The sequence below is a fragment of the Acomys minous genome (genome assembly GCF_964271855.1).
Source record: "Acomys minous genome assembly, chromosome: 18".
NCBI lineage: Eukaryota > Metazoa > Chordata > Mammalia > Rodentia > Muridae > Acomys > Acomys minous.
Window position 1 is genome coordinate 2,115,892 of NC_140501.1, and position 21,279 is coordinate 2,137,170.

Consider the following 21,279-nt stretch of genomic DNA (forward strand, 5'->3'; position numbering starts at 1 on the left):
GAACAACGTGTAAGAGTCAGTTCTCTCTGTCTGCCATGTGGGTCCCGTGCCATGAAGTCAGGTTGTCGGGCCTGGTGCCAGGAACCTTTGCCCACTGAGCTAGCTCACTGGCCCAGGGACAATATCTCTTGATTCAAATTACTCAGGAAACGTTCTAATGACTTTTCCATTTGGACTGATTCTGAACAAGGTGGCAAAAAGTTAACCCTGGCCAGATTAAGCCTAAAGGGGCTTTATTGGCTCAGGTGAACTCATGGCTGCAGGGTCATAAGGATCTCACAGGTGACAACCCACAGAAACGGAAGAGTTACCCATTGTCCCAGCTGATGTCATGTGTCCTGGGCTGAGCTGAGCACTGTGGCTGGTGGAACGGAGTCCGCTGATTGGTTGCTGTCCTAGGTCCCAGATTTAGGGCTGAGGCTGAGCCCGGAAAACATGGGCTGAGACGTAAAGAGGGGAAAACAGATAGTGAGGCTGATGTAGCTCAGCTCACAGAGTGCCCGAGTGGCCTTCGCTGGCCTGCTGCCCAGGCGCTACGCAAAACAGGACATGGCGGCCCATTCCTGTAGTTCCAGCATTTGGTGGATCTCTGTGAGTTCAAAGCCAGCTGGGTCTACGAAGAGACTTCCAGCCACTTGTGTTCAAGCTCAAGACTGTGAATATTGGCACATTCCTTTAATCCCAGCACCCAGGAGGCAAAGGCAGGCCGACCTACAGGAAGATTAAAAAATTAAATTAAAATAAAATGAATAATTTTTTTTTTTAAAAGCTAAGGGATTGTGGTAATCTGAGTGAAAACAGCTCCCATAGCCCGTAGGGAGCGGCATCACTGAAGGTGTGGTCTTGCTGAAAGAAGTGTATCAAGTCAGGCCCAGCATTTCTCTCTCTCTTCCTGCTGCCTGCTGATCCTGAGGTAGAACTCTCAGCCCTCTCTAGCACCATGTCTACCCGCAAGCCACCATCTGTCTCGCCATGACAATAAGGGACTAAGCCTATGAACTGTAAGCCAGCCCCAATGAAATGTTTTCCTTTGTTAAAAAAAAAAAAAGTTGCTGTAGTCGAGGTGTTCCGTCACAGCAATAAAACCTTAACACAGAGATCAAACTTCTGTGCCCATTCCTGTTCTTTCCAGGAGTGTTTTAGCAGAAGCCAACGCCCGAAAACCAAAGGCTCTCACCCGGGGGCTTCCAGCAGTCTGCTGAGGAAGGCCTTGCCATGGGCAGCATGCCTTGGCTGCTTCTCCCACATAAGCAAACACATGTGAACCTGCACCAGAAAACCGGGGGCGGGGGGGGGGTAGGGGGGGGATAGGATCGATGCCACGGCTGACCTTGTGCAGGCTGTGCAAAGTTACCTACCTCACTGCCTGCGCGACTGACCCTGTGTGATTATCTACTACCAGGACACACCCTTCACTGCTTCCGAAGCAATTACCTTCCTCTCTGGTGGGGCTGACGCTCCAGATTCACGGGTGATTGATGCCCATACAATTATCTAGCACAATGATAACGCCGGTGATTGATGCCTGTGTGATTATCTGCCAAGATGATACCCAGGCAAACGAAAACTGGCAAGTTCTGTATGTTCTAATAACAACCCTTGCCAGCACGTGGAAGCCAAACACTTAAGGACTTAAGGCAGGTCCTCTTTGAAGATGAAAGGCCACCCGTACACCAGCAGACATCCGTGTGTTCGTAGTCTGTACATTTCTATGTTGTCCCACACATATTTGGGTGAGGGGTCCCACCTTCATGCAGTAGTATTTAAAACAAAACCCGGGGGTGGTGAGGCTGGCAAGGCCCTTGCTGTCACATATGCCCCGCACGGTGGAAAGAGAGAACCAAGGGCTGCAAGTTGTTTTCTGACCTACGTAAGCGCAGCGTGCCATGCACACGTGTCCCCCACTTCCGCCTACCAATCAATATTTTTGTTTTGCTTTGTTTTCTTTTTCTTTTTCGAGACAGGGTTTCTCTGTGTAGCCCTGGCTGTCCTAGACTCACTTTGTAGACCAGGCTGGCCTCGAACTCACAGAGATCCGCCTGCCTCTGCCTCCTCGAGTGCTGGGATTAAAGGGGGGGCACCACCACACCTGACACCAATCAATATTTTTAAGAAAAAGAAGAAGAAAAGAAAAGGTGGAATCAAAGTTTAAAAATTACATTAACATCACAGACCTTTCTCTTTCTAAAATTCTGATTCCCGAGGCTGCTCCGTGAACATGCGTTACTAGCTCCCCCTGCAATCTGTATTTCTGTTCCAGACACTGGTTCCTAGTGACTGTTTTGCTCAGGCTGATCATCTCTGGAAGGCAGTGGTAGGGAGTAACTAACAACAACAATTCTGCTACCGTAGGCAGGGCGCAGAAGCTCCCAACAGCAGTGCAGGCCCAGGTAACGGACAAGTTTACAGTTCACTTTCCAGCCTCCATTGCCCTCCCCCACCAGAAGAGCACTTGGCCTCCGAGCCAAGGCTCAGCCATTTCTGCCCCCTCCCTGTCCCCAAATCATCGTTCTTAGCATTGAGAAGCATGTAACATCCCCCATAGAATTGATGATTTTCTTTGTTATTATTTTTAAAAAACCTGCTAATCCATGAAGAGTCTCTTCCTGGGGAATGTTAATTCAGCTGCCTGTTTTATAATAGGATTACGTTTTCCAGGATTTAAAAATCCCACGTGTTAACTACCAAATAGACTTCTACAGCCGCTATAAAATCTAATTTAATCCCCATTGGCATTGGGGAAATAGCTGAGGTACAATTTACATCTAACTACACTTAACACCCTACAGCCTCCAATAAATATATAACATTTCTTTTGAAGTTATAAAAGGAAACTGTTCAGTGGGCTAACTGGGTCTCACGAGTCCAATCATGCAATATCTCTAAGGCAGAACAAATGTTGTTTACATGCGGGAAGGATTATGGAGAAAGTTTGTTTAAACAGATTAATGCATGTTTACCCATATTTATGCGACCTTCTACGTTATGCAAATTCAAGTTAAAATGATCTTCATTTCTCTCATTTGAAAATAATTATAGAGGAAGTCAGCTATTTGGTCTGTTAGCATTTAGTTTAAGAACCTAATTAGCTTAGAATACATTTCAGAATAAACAACAGCAAACTCAGGCAGAAGGCTGACACCATGTTTTGCTTTGCAAAAAGGGGGTGGGGGGCGTGGGTGGACCTGGGGGGCAAAGACAGGGATTAACGGGTCCCCTTTTGTCTGTTATCCCCTTTTTAAAATGCAGTGGGCATGAAATGGCCTCACAGGAATGTCAAGTTTAGGCTCAATGAAACATACGCGCATTTCCTCTCCATCCTCCTTTCCCCTCCCCTCCCTCCCCTCCCCTCCCCTTTAGACAGGTGACTACGGGGAAGTCCACAGCAAGACAGATGGGAAAAGGGAAATCTCTGGCCAATGCCCACTCAAGATGAAGGAGGGTAAGGCACGGAGGCTGCGGTGCAACACACCAACGAGGACCTAGCCCTGGGAAGCTGAGCGTGGATGTCGGGGCACTTCCAGCCTCTTTAAAGATGCAAATTGCAGTCAAACACGGAAAACAGTAGGGCTCTGTTTACCCTTTCAGAGAGGGTGCAAACTGCTAATCAGGCTCCGTAGCTGGGCTGGCCACTTTGTTTATCAATAAACAGGAAGACAGTTAGACTATAATTTTCCTGCCTAGTACTGGTGGCCAAAAGGAAACGCTGGCAGCTTGATAGTGCTGCGATCCAGTTGTACAGAAACCCAATTATTATTGGACTAATGTATGGGTGTGCTACACATGTCCACGAAACCATGTGAGACATATTGGCGACGAGCAAGCCTGGTGACGCATGGGCTAAGGAGAGCTGTCAAAATAGGTCCGGGCCTCCAGGAGCTCAGCTGTGAAGCTGTGTTACTTGAAGACACACTCAAGCACTGGACGTGAGTTAAGATGGCAGACAGGTGGGACTCTTTCACCAACTCGGTTTGGCCAGAATCAGACAACAAAGAGTCAATACACCCGAGTCTGAAGTGAGAGATTTTATTGGAATATGGTCTAATGGCTACTCTGTTGCCAGAATGTCTGTTATTCTAAAGTAGGCAGAGTATATCTGCTCAAATCTAAAATCCGCACAAGATTGTAAGCCTAAGCCAGAACAAACAAGTCTCCACATGCTCAGGCCTCTGGGCAGTCCAAACCGCTGCTTAGTTCTCTTTCACTTGGTCTTTATAGATGCATTTGAAATGAAGAAATGAAGATGTGTCCAACATGGTGTTGTTCCTTTAGCCCCAACACTCAGAGACAGAAGGATCTCTGTGGGTTCGAGGCCAGACAGGTCTACAAAGTGAATCCCAGGGTCACACAATGAGAGACTCTGTCTCACAAACCAAACGATGTGCATTTTTGAACACATGAAAACTGCTAAGTTGGCAGGAAAATGTGCAATATGCCCAGGGCCATGATCTTCACAAGACGATGCTTCTGTTAGTGCCAAGTCAACCCATACACAATAATAATGACAGTACATTGCTCACCTAGAATTTACTCACTCATCAGATAACTGCTGTGTAACTGGTAAGCACGAGTCACTCTGGTAAGTTATGGGGGCACAGTAGACTTCTCTTTACAAAGCCACGAGTCTGGGAGGCAAGCAGACACTGGGTACGCCATTCCATCAGTTCATGGGGCTGCTGGATGGTAGCTTACCCAACCTTCTTTTTTCTTTGGACAGGGTTTCACCTGGCCCAACGTAGTCTTCAGGGTAATATACCCAAGGCTGACACAGCATTCCTAAGCACCCTGCCTGGCTTCATGCAATGCTGGGAATCAAACGCAGGGCTTCAAGTATACTTTTTTTTAAAAAAGCAGTGAACCAACGGATCCATACCCTCAGCCCTGACCAACCTGTGTTCAATTCTGCTCGGTCCACAGCAACAACCCTGGCTGTTTGAGACAGGAAATGCTGGCTCACTGTATTAAGGCATGTTGACTAAGTGAAAATTCCAAATGGTTTTGTTTTGATCAAATGTAGTGTTTGGATTGGGGCCTGCCTGGGGACTCATTAGCTGTGCTACCTTGAACAAACTTGTTAGCCTCTCTGTATTCTCCTTCGCCTATCTGTTGCTGAGGACAAGAGCTGTAGGAGACTGAGGTGAAGCCTCCATTCACGATACTTAGAAACAGTGTTAGCCAAAAGATGAACTCACTAGCTCTGGTGTCATCCTCTGGCCACTGTCAGCACCACGGTCAGCTCCCAAGCTCCAAAGACTGATGGGGGAAACTGCCTTCAGCTGCCACCTGGGCAAAGGGGCCATCCTCTGCTGAGCCCAGAAGTGGGATGTGGTGGTGTTTGGACCCTCTTGAGTCTCAAACTTGAAGTCAGATGACTGACCCCTAAGCCACAGAAACTGACTCCAAGTCTGGGTCTTTCACGTCTATCTCAACTTCCCTTTGCACTAAGTGGGAAAGATTTTCCTTATTTCTTTATTGCCCCTAATGCGTCTAACCACACACTAGTCCCCAAAAGAGGTGCCCTTGACACCTGCAGGTTCCCATCACAGCAAAGGGGAGTAGACCAGGAGGACGAAATGATTACTGAGAAGTCTATGGATTGCATTTCTTGGGGGGCGGTGGGAGAGGGGATTGACAGGGTTCCTCTTTGTGTAGCGTTGGCCATCCTGGGACTTGCGCTGTATACCACGTTGGCCTTGAATTTAAAGAGATCCACCTGCCTCTCCTTCCCAAGTGTTAGGATTAAAGGTGTATGCCACCACCACTTCTGCCATGTATTGGGTAACTCGAAGAAATTATTGATGGAGAAATCTGAGCTGTCTTTAAGAAGCCTATTTTCATACAAGTCAGCTCTCTGGCTCACCCTCTTCCTTAAAAGTCCTGATCTCTTCAAATGCATGCCCAGAGAAGTCATTCCAGAAGGCACTGTGTAGCTAATTATAATTCATCCAAGAATATATCGCTTTCTTTAACCAGAAGAGGATGGGAGTCTAGAGACCAGTTATCAACTTCTAGAAGTTAAGTTCAGATCACTAAAGCCAAACACCATCGCATCACATGATTGCATGTGGAAAAAGAAAAATGTATTTGACAGAGATGGCAGGACCAATCTTCAGTATAAACGCTTCCTTTGGGTTAATTATCAACTTTTCTTTTACCAAAGAAACCATCTTCCTCATCCTATTTTGTACAGTAGCGTAGAATAAGAATCAAACCACGGGACCAGAAAGATGTTTCGTCAGCTAAGCCTTATTTACTGCTCTTCCAGAGGCGTCAGATTTGGTTCCCAGCATGAACACGGCAGCTTACAACCTCATGTAACTCCAAATCTAAACACCCTCTTCTGGTCTAAGTGGGTACCAGGAACACATCTGTTGCACAGACATACGTGCAGGCAAAAGACCTATACATATAAAAATAAATTTATTAAATAAAATTTAAAATAAATGAAACAAATATCTTGGGGCTATTCTGTGAAAACCGTGTCCTTGTCTCATGGTTTAAAAAAAATTTTTTAAGGAAAATCTTTAATTAATATAGTGTGGGTGAGAGTATGTGAGTGTGTGTGAGTGTATATGTGTGTGCGTAACACACATCAAGGTTAGCACTGGGTGTCTTTCTCAGTCTCCTTTTGCCTTAGGTTTTAAGATGGGTTCTCACTCTAAAGCAACAGTTCCCAACCTGTGGGCTGTGACCCCTTGGGGGAGGGGGAGGGGGCTGAACAACCCTGACACAAAGGTCATCTAAGGCCATCAGAAAATGCAGGTAATTTGCATTATAATTCACCACAGTAGAAAATTCACCACCGTGAAGTAGCAACAAAAATAATTTTATGGTTGGAGGTCACCACAGCTTGCGGAGCTGTGTTATAAAGGGTAGCAGCTCTAGGAAGGTGGAGAACCACTTCTCTAGAGCACATTGGCTCAAGGGCTGGCCAGCAAGCCCAGGCATCCTCCTGTCTCTGCGGCCCCAGCACAGGGACGTAAGCCTGTTAGCAGCCATTGCTCCTGCATCTGCTCCTCCTGCTGGCCCTGCCTGTGTGACCCGGGGTGGAACTCAGTCTGCTTACTTTAAAACTCCTCTTGCAGACTGAACCGTGTTGCCAACCCCTTTTAGCCCAAATGTTAAGCTGAAACTCATTGGCTGGCCTGGTCTTTCTGAAGCCAGAGCTATCACATCGTGGGTCATCACCAGTCTTGATTGGATTCCTAGGAATTGCAGGGGAAGAAATAACTGACCATTTAAAAGTTTCATCTCTCTGTGAAGAGACTTTGTGGCGCTCATTAGATAGAGGCCTCCAAGTGTGGTGGCTTTCCACTAAAAGGATGCCAGGTCTGACGAACAAAACAGTGCGGAGCAGGAGGAGGGTTGTTTGGTGTTGTTTTTCTCTTTTTTTCACAATTATTCCTCAGGGGTAAGGTTATGTAAGGGTATGAAGGGATTATTAAACGACTGGAAACACTTTACTGCGTACATAAAACCTTGCACAGGTTTTTATTTCAGAACCTTTAAGGATCGAAAAGACCTTGCGGGGTTCCTAAGCACAGTTCAGCTTTCCATACTGCTCTGAAAAGACCCCCAGATGCCCCGATTGCTATTGAAGAAATCTTCCAAGCTCTTAAGTCTTTTAATAAAGGCAAGTCACCTGGGAGTGGCCCTTCCCATCCCAACCCACAGCCCTATTGAAGAGGAGCCGGCTCCTGTGAGCATTTAATCACACATGCTGCAAATCCTCCTGTTTTCCCACTCTCGTTTATTCCAACAAAGCTAGTAATGCTCAAGATTCTAAAATCTATTTAGGGGATCTGTGTATGAAGTGTGCGTATGTGTCTGTGTGTGTGTATCTGTGTGTGAGTGTGTGTGTGAGTGTGAGAGTTATATTGTGGTATATGTGCATGAAAGTGTTTTAGTGTGCATGAGTGTGAGAATGTGTGTGAGTATGTTGCACAAGAGAAGGAGAGACAGCGAGTACATATGTTTAGGGTGGAGAAGGGTCTTCCATCTGCCTGGCCATGAAAAGCATTGTAGAGGAACTCTGGAATTAACTTTTACTTAAAATTAACTTTTATTTTAAAACTTTATTCATAGCCGGGCATGGTGGCGCACACCTTTAATCCCAGCACTCAGGAGGCAGAGGCAGGCGGATCACTGTGAGTTCGAGGCCAGCCTGATCTACAAAGCAAGTCTAGGACAGTCAAGGCTACACAAAGAGACCTTGTCTCAAAAATCCAAAAAAATAAAATAATAAAACTTTATTCATTTTTGGGCATATGAGTCAATGTGTGTCATGAACATTTAGGAGCCTGTGGGGATGACGTCCTAAAATTGGAGTTACAGGTAGCCTTGAGCGAACCCGCGGATGGTGGGAGCTGAAACTGGGTCCTCTGCAAGAACCACAAGTGTCCTTAACCACTGAGCCTCTCTCTGGCCCAAGAACTGACCGGTTTAAAGTGGTGTATGTGTTCCAGGTATATTATGCACCTTTAATCCCAGCACTTGGGAGGCAAAGGCAGGCAGATCTCTACAAGTTCAAAGCCAGCCTGGTACACATAGCGAGTTCTAGGACAGCCAGAGATACCTAGTGAGACCCTGTCTAAATAAATAAATAAAATCTTAAGAAGGTATGTGTTGGCTGAGCTCATGGCTCAATAGTAGCTCCCTTGCCTAGCATGGGGAGGCTCTAGGCTCACCCTCAGAACTACAGAAGGAAAACAGAAACAAAACGTGGATCCAAAAAGCAGACCTGCATCTATCAGAGAGTAAGTGAGTTAGATCTCTTACTCATATGAGAAAACACTCGATGTGCTGGTTTGAATGAAAATTTCCCCCACAGGCTCGTGTATTTGAGCACAGCATGATTCTAGAACTCACAGCTCGACAGGCCATGACCTTGCTCCCGGGTGGGCGGCTGTTTGGGGACGTTATAAGGTGCGTCTTGCTGAAGGAAGCAGAGCCCTCTCTCGGGACAGGCTTTGAGGGTTTGAAAGATGGAAGCCAGTTCCAGTTTGCTCTCTCTGCTTTGTGCTTGTGGCTCAGGACATGAGCTCTCAGCTCCCTGCTACCTCGCCTACTGCCAGCTGACAGTGCGTCTCCCCTGGCACGAAGCTCCAAACCGTGGGGACAAATAAACGCCGCCTTCTAAAGGCTGCCTTGGTCCTGGTGTTTTATCACAGCAGAGAAGTAACTAGCACACTTGACAAAGCCAACTTGAGGATGCGTGTGCTTATTCATAGTTCGAAGATGTATGCATCGCTGCAGGGGAGTCACGGTGGTAAGGGCTTGAGGTGAACGGCCACACAGCGTCTAATGAGGACGCAGCAGAGAGAGAAATCGATGCTCAGTTCAGGACCCTCGGCCCTATAATGGCATTGCTGATATTTAAGGTGGGTTTCCCCACCTTCATTTACCCATTCAAAAAACTGACTCACTAACATGACCAGAAGTGTGTCTCTCCCAGGTGACTCTGTCTGTCCATATGACAATTATTATCAGCCATCACGGCAGTGGCAAGCCCGTGAGTGACCTTGGTTGACATGTGGGAGCTAGGTCATGACAGCAGCTCACGTGGGCAGATGGGGTAACCCTGTGTCATGTTAGGTATTAGAGGAACTGTTGAGGGAATTTCTATTTGGAAAAGAGGACACGTGGGACAGCTCAGTATGGGAACACAGATGCACGGTGCTGCCCCACTGGTCCCTCCTCACTGTCCAACAAGCTTTAGGCCTCCAGGGTGTCCTGTTATCCAAGACAGAGACACAACAAAACTGTGAAACAATAGCCTGGTATCATGGTGTTTCTTGAGACTGCTGGAGTCCCGACAGCTGATTAGAAGGTACAAGTATCAAATCTTTGATGGTGTCACCACAGTTGCTTTTCATGGGGGGGGGGGGAAGCTGGGGAGACCAGCAGCCATAAGCCAGTTCAGGCAGCCGTGGGTCCTCCGCCAGTTAGAGCAGGCACCCTGGAGAGGCATGTTCTAGGGCCCTGGCTTTCCCAAGGTGCTACACTGACCCCTGGCCACCTTCCCCCTCCAGGAAGCCCCCTAGAGGGAAGCTCACCCAGGACACCTGCTTCCTCTGCCACCAACTGCACACACGTCTCTGCACAATCCCATTTCCCTAAATGGCCCTTTTCCTCCTCTTCCGAGAACTGCTCAAGGATGAAGTCTGTGGTAACCACAAAAGCAGGCCAGGCTGGGGCCCCACCTTTAATGGAGCACTGGGAGGGGAGGAAGGCCATCCTAAGCTACACAGCCAAGTTCAAGGTCAACCCAGGTTGCATAAGGCTGTGGAAAAATGAGCTACGGAGATAGTTCAGCGGGTTAGAACACTCACTCTTCGTGGCAAACCCAGCTCAGCTCCCAGGTTTTATACACGCGCAAGTGGCTCTGTGGAAATGCACATTGTTTTCATGATAAGAAGACTGCACAGAAAACCAGGCAGGTAAAATACAGAGTCAGCCAATTAGCAAAAAGCAAACGTACACAGTGGTAGCTCACAACCATCCGCCAATCCAGCTCTGGAGGAACTGACACCCTCTTCCAACCTCCGTGCACTACACCTGCAAGCAAACACTCACACACATAAATAAATAAATCTAAAAGTTTCTTTTCAAAAAAAGAAAGAAGGAAAAGAAAAGAAAAGAAAAACTCACTTAGAATCAAATGAAGGAAAAAAAGTTCTATAGACCTGAATTTTTGGATCTTTGACTATTATCACCACTAGGCAGTAGCTCCTCCAAGATGGAAGTCATGAAACTACATTTTTCTTGTTCGTCAAAATGCCGGGTTTAAAATTTTCTTATACTTAAATAATTAAAGAAAACACTAAATTTAAATTTTAATAACTGCTTAAATCGCTACTTAGTGAAATAGTAGGGCCTGGTGTCAGGACCTCAACCCTCCATGATGACTCCCCAGGGCTCTGCTCATTGGTACGTTTGTACTGTGGTCTATGAGGCAGAGGCTTAGACGATCCTGTACCTCCTTATGCCTTAATACGACGGGGGGTGGGGGGTGGGGGCTGGGGAGTGTTCCTACCACCCACACTTGAGAAGGTGAGTGATCTTGAGCTGCTAGGACTATTACTGACAGGAAGGAAGGAGCTACTTGCACACAAATTGGATTAGCAGGGCCGGATTACAGTCTGCTGGAAGGCGTTATACACTTAGAGCTTTTCTGTGGCCACTCCTATTGTTTTCATGGTAGGGACACTCCATGGAGAACCAGACAAGTAAAATAGAGTCAGTTAGCAAAAATATAAAAATAATAATAATAAATGAGTTATAAAATGATGTATCTCTGGGCAGTGGTGGCGCACACCTTTAATCCCAGGACTCGGGAGGGGAGGCAGAGGCAGAGGCAGGTGGATCTCTGTGAGTTCGAGGCCAGTCTGGTCTACAAAGTGAGTTCTAGGACAGGCAGGACTACACCGGGCTACCCTGTCTCAAAAACAAGGAGAAATAATTTCAAGAAAGAAAAGAGAATGACGCATACAATAGATTTCACACTTATTTGGATATTTCAGATGAACTAAATTACCAGGTGTGGTGGCCTGAACAGGAACGGGAGAGAGGGAGGGAGGGAGGGAGGGAGGGAGGGAGAGAGGGAGGGAGGGAGGCAGGGAGGGAGGGAGGGAGGAAAAACAAAACAGCTGGCCTAACACTTGCCCTGCATGCATGAAACTGGATAGTTGATCCTTGCACTATTTAATAAACAAAACCAGACGCAAACTCCAAGTCTTATCTACCAGACATCAGTTTTGGGGTGACAAAGGAGTACAGGGTAAACTTGGGTGTTTATCTGGGTCCACAGGAATGCACCTTCATTCTAAATCTAACAGCTGCTTCATGAAGAGACTGAGTAAGTAACTACTAAGACCTCGGGATGCCTCAGTTTCCCTACTTGCAGAAGGAATATAATCGTAGTGGTCTTTGAGTTGTCGTGCAGTTGACAGTGTCTGGTATTTTGTCGGCACCGTTTAAATGTTTGTTAAATAAACTCAAACATGTTCTCAATGGTGACTTCTACAGCGCTTGGCTCCAACCTCTTTAACAGTTACATATCAAACATGGCACACTTGTCAAACGCTTAGATGATGAAACCAAACTCCAAAAATGCCTTGAGATGCTAACTATGAGGCACAATATATGATATTAAATTAAAACCTCTTTCTTTTTTTTCTGTGTCTGTGATAAAATAGCCTGATATAGTCTAGTGTAGTAGTGTACACCATTAATCCCAGCAGAGGCAGGGGGGGATTTGCTGTGAGTTCGAGGCCATCCTGATCTACAAAGTGATCCAGAACAGCCAGGGACACACACACACACACAGACACACACACACACACACAGAGTCTGATAAGCAACTAAGGAAGGAAGGTACACTCTGTCACAGCAGGAAGTCAAGGCATGGCCCACCCCAGGCCTGCCCAGAGGCTCCTTTACAAGCTGTAGGTGATCACGCCCGCATCACAACTAGAAAGGAAGGTTTGTGGTTTGTTTGTTTGTTTTCTTTTTTGAGACAAGGTTTCTCTGTGTAGCCTTGGCTGTCCTGGACTCATTCTGTAGGCCAGGCTGGCCTTGACCTCATAGAGATACACCTGCCTCTGCCTCCCAAGCACTGGGATTTAAAGGTGTGCGCCACCATGCGTGGCTCCCACTTTTCTTTTAAAAATCGCCATTTTCCTATGGCCACGGCTATCTCCTCTCTATCCAGAGGCAGTCCTTTGTCATCCATCAGGGACAAACACCCTTTCCCGGCTCCCTTTCCTGTTTCTCCCCTTCTCTCTCTCCCTCTCCCGCCTGTCTTTGTCCCTTACTCCCTGCCTCTGTCCCTCTGTCCAGATCTTGGGGTGTCTGGAGCCAGCCCTGAGGTTCCCTACACACCCGGGTGGTATCTCCAGCACCCACAAGAATGAGGACCTGGCGTGAAACCCCAGGGCCCTTGTAAACCGCCAAGTGTGGTGGCAGCAGGTTTGCAATCCCAGCACTGAGGAGGCGGAGACAGGAAGATCCCTGAGAGTCACTGGCCAGCCAGCCTGACCTAACCTACTAGCCAACAAACTATCAAAACACAAGGTAGAGCATACCTGAGGAGACACTCAAGGCTGAGCTCTGGCGCGCTCGCATGTACACACACACACACACACACACACACACACACACACACGCGCGCATACAACTGGGCACAATGGTGCACTCATTTAATTCCAACACTCCAGAGGCAGAAACAGGTGGATCTCTGTGAATTCGAGGCCAGCCTGGTCTACACAATAACTTCAAGGACAGGCAGGACTACATAGTGAGATTCTGTTTTAACACCCACCCACCCCTAGCCAAAAAATCATACAGAAAGCCTGCTCACCTCAGCTTTCTAGCTAGAGGCTCAATTGTGGATACATGGATTAAGAACGGCTGAGGTAGCTCAGCGGTTAAGAGCACTGGCTTCTCTTCGCAAGGTCCTGAGTCCAATTCCCAGCAACTACATGGCGCCTCACAAGCATGTGTAATGGAAGTTGATTCCGTCTTCTGGTGTGTGCATGAAAACAGAGCACTTGTATACATAAAACAAATAAATAAATCTTAAAAAAAAAAAAAAAGGATGGCTGAGTACGCAGATACACAAACGGGAAGACGTACAGCAGGAAGGAATCATATTTTCATGAGAGGGACAGAAGAGATCCTCAGGTGTGCCCCAGAGGGCAGCCTCAAGGCTTGGGAAAAAATATAATTGGAACTTTCTCCAGGCTTGTGTGGACTCGCTGTGGGACCAGCACTGAAATAAACCCCCTCTGATGGCAATCACTACAGGCTTTATCTGACCCGCTGCCTGTAGGAAGTCGAGCTCCTTGCAGGCCCTTTATCAACTCTTCTCCCATAATAATCCCCATCCCTGACAAAAGACGATATTGCCATCCCCAACACAGATAAGGACGTGAGGCAAAGACGCAAGGCGAGTTGCCTGAGGTTACGCACGACTGAATTACAACTTGGTGTCTAATCTTAAAGCACATTACATGAGCTTAGGAGGAGCATGCTGGAACGGCACTATAGTCTCTTTAAAAAAAAAACTCTATTTACTTTTAATCTCTGAGAGAAAAGATTAATTGTATCAATTGTGTAACAAAGACTCTTACTCTAATCTTTTTCTAAATGTTTGGGAAGTCCGGGTTTTATCATAAGAAAATGTGGGAAGTTAACTTTTTTTTTTAATTAAGGCAAATATTTGTTTGCGAGAATCTCCAAGGAAAGTAATTAATCTGGAAAACTGTACAGTTCAGACAGGCTCCTTCAGATCCTGGGGCCAAGCAGCTACCCAGACAGCAGGGATCCAGATGGCCTAGGGACCCAATGGGTAAACAAAGGTTGGGGAAAGCACGTTTTTAACCAAAGCATTTGCATGCATATATAAATTATTATCATACAGATTTACATATTTCACCTAATTATCAAACAAATGTGTGTTCGTTGCTTAAAGGCTTGAAAATAAACCAGGTGGTGCTGCCCGCACACCTTTAATCCCAGCACTGAGGAGGCTAAGGCAGGTGGATCTCTGAGTTCCAGGCCAGCCTAGTCTACAGAGTGAGTTCCAGGACAGTCAGGGCTACACAGAGAGACCCTGGTGGTGGTGGTGGTGGTGGAGGGGAAGGGAGACAGGACACAAAATAAATAAAAGTTAAGCAAGACAGGGCCTGGAGAGACAGCTCAGCAGTCAAGAACACTGGTTTCTCTTCCAGAGGATCTGGGCTCTGTTCCCGTCACCCACATAGTGGTTCACAACCACCAGTAACCCCAGTTCCAGAGGATCCGATGCCCTCTTCTGGCCTCTATGGGCAATGCACATACATGACACACAGATAAAACAAACATACTTAAAAAATAAAAATACCTTTAATCCCAGCACTTGGGGGACAGAGGCAGGCAGATCTCTGAGTTAGAGACCAGCCTGGTCTACCAAGCAAGTCCAAAATAGCCAGGGCTTGTTACAGAGAGAGGAAAAAAAAAAAAAAACCCTTGGGGCTGGAGAGATGGCTCAGTAGTTAAGAACACTGTCTGCTCTTCCAGAGGTCCTGAGTTCAATTCCCAGCAACCACATGGTGGCTCACAACTGTCTATAATGTGATCTGATGCCCTCTTCTGGCCTGCAGGTGTACATGCAGATAGAGTGCTAGTATACATAAAATAAATAAATAAATCTTTTTTAAAAACCCAAATCAGTAAATAAGTAAATAAACAAACAAATAAAAATTTTAAACCTTTAAAACTCTCTTTGTAGACCAGCATGGCCTTGAACTCACAGAGAGCCGCCTGTCTCTGCCTCCCAAGTGCTGGGATTAAAGGCATGCACCACCAAGCCTGGTTACCTAGTGGTACTGAGAACATTCCTCCTTCACTTACCAGGAAAGTGGGTCAGAGAGGAGGATATCCTATTGGGACTTTAGGTGAGAGAAGCATGGAAGAATGGGGAAATAGAAGGATCCAGAGGGTCCTAGAAACCTACAAGAAGAACATTATGATGGGCGGATCTGGGCCCAGGGGTCCTGCTCAAACTATGACACCAGCCAAGGACAATATGTGCAGTAAACTTCGAACCCCTACCCAGACCTAGCCAATGGACAGGATATTCTCCATAGTTGAGTGGAGAGTGGTGACTGACTTTCACACGAACTCTGGTGCCCCATATTTGACCATGTCCCCTGGATGGGGAGACCTGGTGGCACTCAGAGGAAGGACAGCAGGTTACCAAGCAGAGACTTGATACCCTATGAGCATATACAGGGGGAGGAGGGCCCCCTCAGTCACAGACATAGGAGAGGGGAGTAGGGGGAAAGCAGGAGGGAGGGAGGAATGGGAGGATACAAGGGATGGGCTAACAATTGAGATGTAATATGAATAAATTAATAAAATATCAAAAAATAAAATAAAAAATAAAAATTAACAATAAAAAAAGAATATTCCTAAATCAAGGAGTGGTGGAGCTCACCTGCAATCCCAGCACTAGGGAGGCAGAGGCAGGTGGATCTCTGAGTTTGAGGCCAGCCTGGTCTACAGAGTGAGTTTCGGAACATCTAAGACTATACAGAGAAACACTGTCTCAAAAAATAAATGAAAAGGAGGAGGAGGAGGAGGAGGAAGGAAGAGGAGGAGGAGGAGGAAGAGGAGAAGAAGAAGAAAGAAAGAAAGAAAGAAATTCCTTCATTGTATTTCAGATGGCGTGGAAATTTTTTACCATGATTCTAGAATCATCTAACCCATTTAGTACAAAGCAAAATTGATCACCTCTCTTATTTACATACACACCAATCACATCACAGCTACTGAATATCATGGTTTTAAATTATATTTTTGATAGGACGCGTCCTTCTTTCAGGGAAGGCACATAACAGCAAGAGTGAGAACCGACACAAAGTGCTGACTTCAAACCCAGTAACCATCAATCAGCAAAGCCTGAGGCCAACAGACACTGGCCAACGGTGAGCAGTGAGGGCTCAGGAGCAGTGGATGCAGCCCAGCCTCCCTCTATTGGGAAACCAGGCCAGTCGGTACCTTCTTATTCTCAGCCACACCATCCTCGCAGTCCAGCACTGCGCAGTCTACTTTCAAGGACGGGATCTTGCATATTTTCTTTTCGTCGTCCCCAGGCACGTACAGCACTGCCCTCCGAGGAACATACTTGTGACCGGACAAGCAGCTGTACCCAGGCCTGCAGACACTGGCCGCGAGGGCTGCCTTCCTGCAAGGGGAGGAACTAAGGTTAGCCCAGAATGGAATTCCGCATTTGTAAATTTGTGACCAAACCCTTCACTTGTCCAGTCATTCATTTTGGTTTTTTAAAAAATATTTTTAAATGTTTAAATTATGTGTATGTGTGGGGGTGTGTAGTACAGGTGCTACAAGAGGGGAGAAGAGGTCTTTGGGGTTCCCTGGAGCCGAAGTCCTTCACACTCTGAGCGCTGAGCTGTTTCTCTCACCCTATTCTCATTTGTTTGGTTGGTTGGTTTTTTGTTTTTTGTTTTTGTTTGTTTCTTTCTTTGTTTTTGGTTTTTTGAGACAGGGGTTCTCTGTGTAGCCTTGGCTGTCCTGGACTCACTTTGCAGACCAGGCTGGCCTCAGACTCACAGCGATCCACCTGCCTCTGCCTCCTGAGTGCTGGGATTAAAGGCGTGCGCCCCCGCCACCACCACCCAGCATTGTTTGTTTATTAGTTTGTTTGAAAGACAAGGTCCCACGTCGTAGCTCTGGCTCTACTTGAACTTACTGCAGAGGCCAGGCTGGCCTGACACTTACAGAGATCAGCCTGCCTCTGCCTCCCAAGTCCTGAGGTTAAAAGCGTAAGCCACTACGCCCACCTATTTTTTGAGATGGGTGTTCTTACGTACCCCTGGCTTATCACTATGGTGCCCACACTGGTCTCAGACCGAGGGAGAACCGTGGGGAGTCAGATTCACATACTTACTACACGTTGAGATTCAAATGCTCAGTTTTCAACCTCAAAAAAAATAAGACGCCATACTAAGAAACAGGCAAGCATGGCTGTGTACAAGTACAAGCACCAGCCAGTAAAATCCATCTGTGAAAACGCCCAATGGTGGCTCCATAGAATGATGATGTGAAAAGAACCAGCATGCTCTGCGTTTGTGTTGTTGTAGTTGGGTTTTGCTTTGTCTTTGTTTGTTCCTTGTAGCAACAGCCACAGCCTCTTTGCTCCCCGCAGTGATCGGAATGCAGATCACTAGTATCTCGAGAACAGAGTCCTGCTTTGCTCTACCCTGTGCCCACCAGGCAACGTGCAGATCACTCCAAATGTACGCACAGCTAAGACATAACTGAGATAACTGAGAAATGGGGGACAGTAAACTCAAAGTGACCCAAAGTAACTACATTTTGCCATCCAGTCGGTCCACGAGAAGCCTTCGGTGGACTCGGCACAGCAGCTCATGTCTATAATCCCTAGTCAGGAGGTCGACACGTGTTACAGACGTAGCTCGGTGAGTGATCACACAGCATGCACAAAGCCTAGGTTGGCTGCCAACAATGCGTGAATGAGACTTGGCCGTTTATAACTGCAATCCCATCACTTAGGGGGTGGGCAGGGGGCTCAGCCTTAGATCATCTATGGCTACGGAGGAGGCCAGCCTGGTCTAGAGACTAAAGGGGGCGGGGCAAGGCAGTGGGGTGGGGGTGGGGCCAAGGCAGGGAGAGCTTGAGTCCAGCTTGGGGCATTTAATGAGACCTGGTTCAAAAAACACCCCAAGCAGAAACAAAACAACAACAAACTGGATTCCAGAGTTCCGAAATGCTTAAACCTACCAGGCTCTGAACTAATGTATAGCTGCGCGTAGTTCCTGCATTGGTGACGCAGGGACACCAGGATCCTCGGGGACACCAGTCTAGCCAAATCCTGACCTCCAGGTTAAGTGAGAGACCTCCTCTCAAAAAAGAAAGTAGAGGGTACCTGCTCTATCTCCCCCCCACCCCCACACAAGGCCCACCTCTGAGAGTTAGGGCAGCAGTGTGACTTGTAATAGGACCGTGGAGGAGAAGGAAGTGAAAGAAGGAGAATAGGAAATTGTTGCAAAGTCAAACCTGTGGCTAAAGGATGCACAGTCCCTACAAATTACACTAGCAACGTACTCCCAACTTATTTTTTTAAGATTTTTTAAATTATTTGGATCAAATGTGAATTAGCTGTGAAAGGTAATGTGCCAGTTATTTGATGAGTAATTTTCTTTTTCTTTTTCTTTTTCTTTTTTTTTAAGATTTATTTATTTATTATGTATACAACATTCCGTCTGCATGTACACCTGCCAGCCAGAAGAGAAAAACAGATCTCATACGTGGTTTGTGAGCCACCACTTGGTTGCTAGGAATTGAACTCAGGACCTCTGGAAGAGCAGTCAGTGCTCTTAACCTCTGAGCCATCTCTCCAGCCCTCAATGAGTAATTTCGTAATGTACATTTATATCAGGACATCATAGCAAACACCTTCAATATACAGGCTTGTCAATTTACTTCAATGAAGCTGAGAAATAACAAGATATTTAATGTTAAATGAAGAAAGTTTCAATTGATATCTTACTTATAAGTCATTTGTTTATTTATCTATGCGTGTGTGTGTGTGTGTGTGTGTGTGTGTGTGTGTGTGTGTGTAACTATGGTAGGCACGTGTGTGTATACATGGAGAGGTCAACGGAAAACTTTTGGGAGTCAGGTCTCTCCTTCTAGTTGTGGGGACCAGGCTTCCTCACAGAAAGCCATTTTACCTGGCCTCCAGATCTGTGTCTTAAAGGGAAGATGTAACATTACAAGCGCAACAGTATCTTAACATAGTGGAATATTCAATGAGAAATGCCTACAAGTTCCTTGGAATGTGATCTGGGGTGGCTCTGAAGTGTAAATTTTGGGGGTTATTTCTGTCTTGCCTCTTTCTTATTTCTTTTATAATTGGCTGCAAACAAACTAATAAAAGCATTTCAAAAGTTCAGGGTGGCAGTAAAAGGTGGCAGAAAACAAAGCCAAATGGCTTGAAGTTGCTGAAATGTGACCGGTTTTAGCCTATAAATGTACTTGTATTTTATTTACTTCGACCTAGTGTTCTGTCTAACAGAAAGTGGGAAGAGAGAAGCAAACATCAGGATGCAGGGTCCTGGAGACACTGCAGAGGGCAGCCCTGCGGTGGTCCTTATCACCAGGTACCATGCCTAGGTTACCGCTGCACGCAAAGGCCCCGGGGTATAGGGATGCTCTGCATGGTAACGCTGCCAATGCAACGTGTCCTACCCAGAGAGGGAGGCCTGACAGAACGGCCTGTGAAAGGCCAGGAAGCCTCAAGGCTGGGGACAGAGGGGAGAGGACAGGGCCATGTTTGGAATAAAAAGAAGGACTGTGCAGAGGGTTCAAGCTTCACTGTGGGCCCCGGGCACAGCAGGGCCTGCTCCACAGGGGGATGGGGTCTCTGCAAGTCTTCGAGGCTCTCTGAATTGCTGAGCCTCTTCCTTCCTGTTCCCCTGCCTGCTTCCAAATCTGTCCTGGCCTTGAGTTGTGTTTAGCACTGGTAGGTGCTTGTCACACAATAAGAGACAAGATGAAACTTATTTTATCTCACACAGTTGGAGTAACTAACAGCCTTTCCGCAGTCACCACGTAAATGTGCTCAATTGATATGCAAAGCATGAGTCAGAAAAAAACAACAACCAAAAACCTGTGGTAGCCTTGTGGTGAGCCATCCTCTTAGAGGTGACACTTAAGAAGGGAGGCCCCTCCTGGCCTGGTTTTCATCCTCTGCTTTCTTCCTTCCCTTCACCTAGTTACCTATTTCCGTATCTAGGTTCCAGGGGCAGGAGAGCTCTCAACCTAAGAATATATAACCAGCCGCCACGACCTGGGAGCTTTTAAAGATTTATCAAACTCAGTCACGGATGACGGTGCACGCCTGTGATCCCAGCATGATGATCAGCCTCAGTTCCGGGTCATTCTTAGCTAACCTGGTGGTAACGACACAACAAAAATCACTCGAGTCAGGGGCTGGGCGTGGTGGCGCACACCTTCAACGCCAGCACTTGCGGGGCGGAGGGAAGACGGACCTCTTGAGTTCGAGGCCAGCCTGGTCTACAGAACAGGCTACAGGACAGCCAGGGCTACACAGGGAAACCCTGTCTCGAAAAACCGAAGCAAGCAAGCGAAGATACCACACCTTGCCAGAAACGTCTCCCTTTGAGGAGCTCCATTCTGCTTCATACTGGCTCATTCTAGAATTTCCTCAGGGGAGTTCTGGGCTGCCTGTCTCCTGCAGGTGTGACGTCATTGGTGCAGGGCAATAGGGAGGCTCAGGCTTTTTCTTATGTCTTGTCATGGCTCTTTCTTTCTTTCTTTTTTATTTATTTATTTTGGGGGGGGGGTTTTGAGACAGAGTTTTCTCTGTGTAGCCTTGACTGTCCTGGACTCGCTTTGTAGACCAGGCTGGCCTTGAACTCACAGCAATCCACCTGCCTCTGCCTCCCAAGTCCTGTCATGGTTCTTACATGACTAAATATCTGGGCATCAGTGCTAGGTCTTCCCAGTATGTAGTCGCTGCCTTGATGCAAGAGCTTCTGGCCAACAATTTCCCATAAGCCACACATAAAGGCCCATGCCTATAATCTCAGCCCTTAAGATGAAGAGGCAGGACCACTGCCAGTTCAAGGCCAGCCTATGCCTCACAGTGAGTTACAGGCAAACCAGAGCCACATAACAAGGCACTATCTCAAAAAAATAAACGCCAGGTGTGGAGGTGCGCTCATCATC

General features: G+C 46.8%; 1 protein-coding gene across 1 annotated transcript in view; it reads right to left on the reverse strand.

Moving 5' to 3' along the window:
• The window catches only part of CLYBL (citramalyl-CoA lyase), a 211,671-nt gene that overhangs the window by 75,192 nt on the left and 115,200 nt on the right, over positions 1-21,279 (reverse strand). The window contains exon 2 of the mRNA XM_084767908.1: positions 16,543-16,729. Coding sequence (XP_084624034.1) covers positions 16,543-16,729 — 187 coding nt within the window. The remainder of the gene's footprint in view (positions 1-16,542; positions 16,730-21,279) is intronic.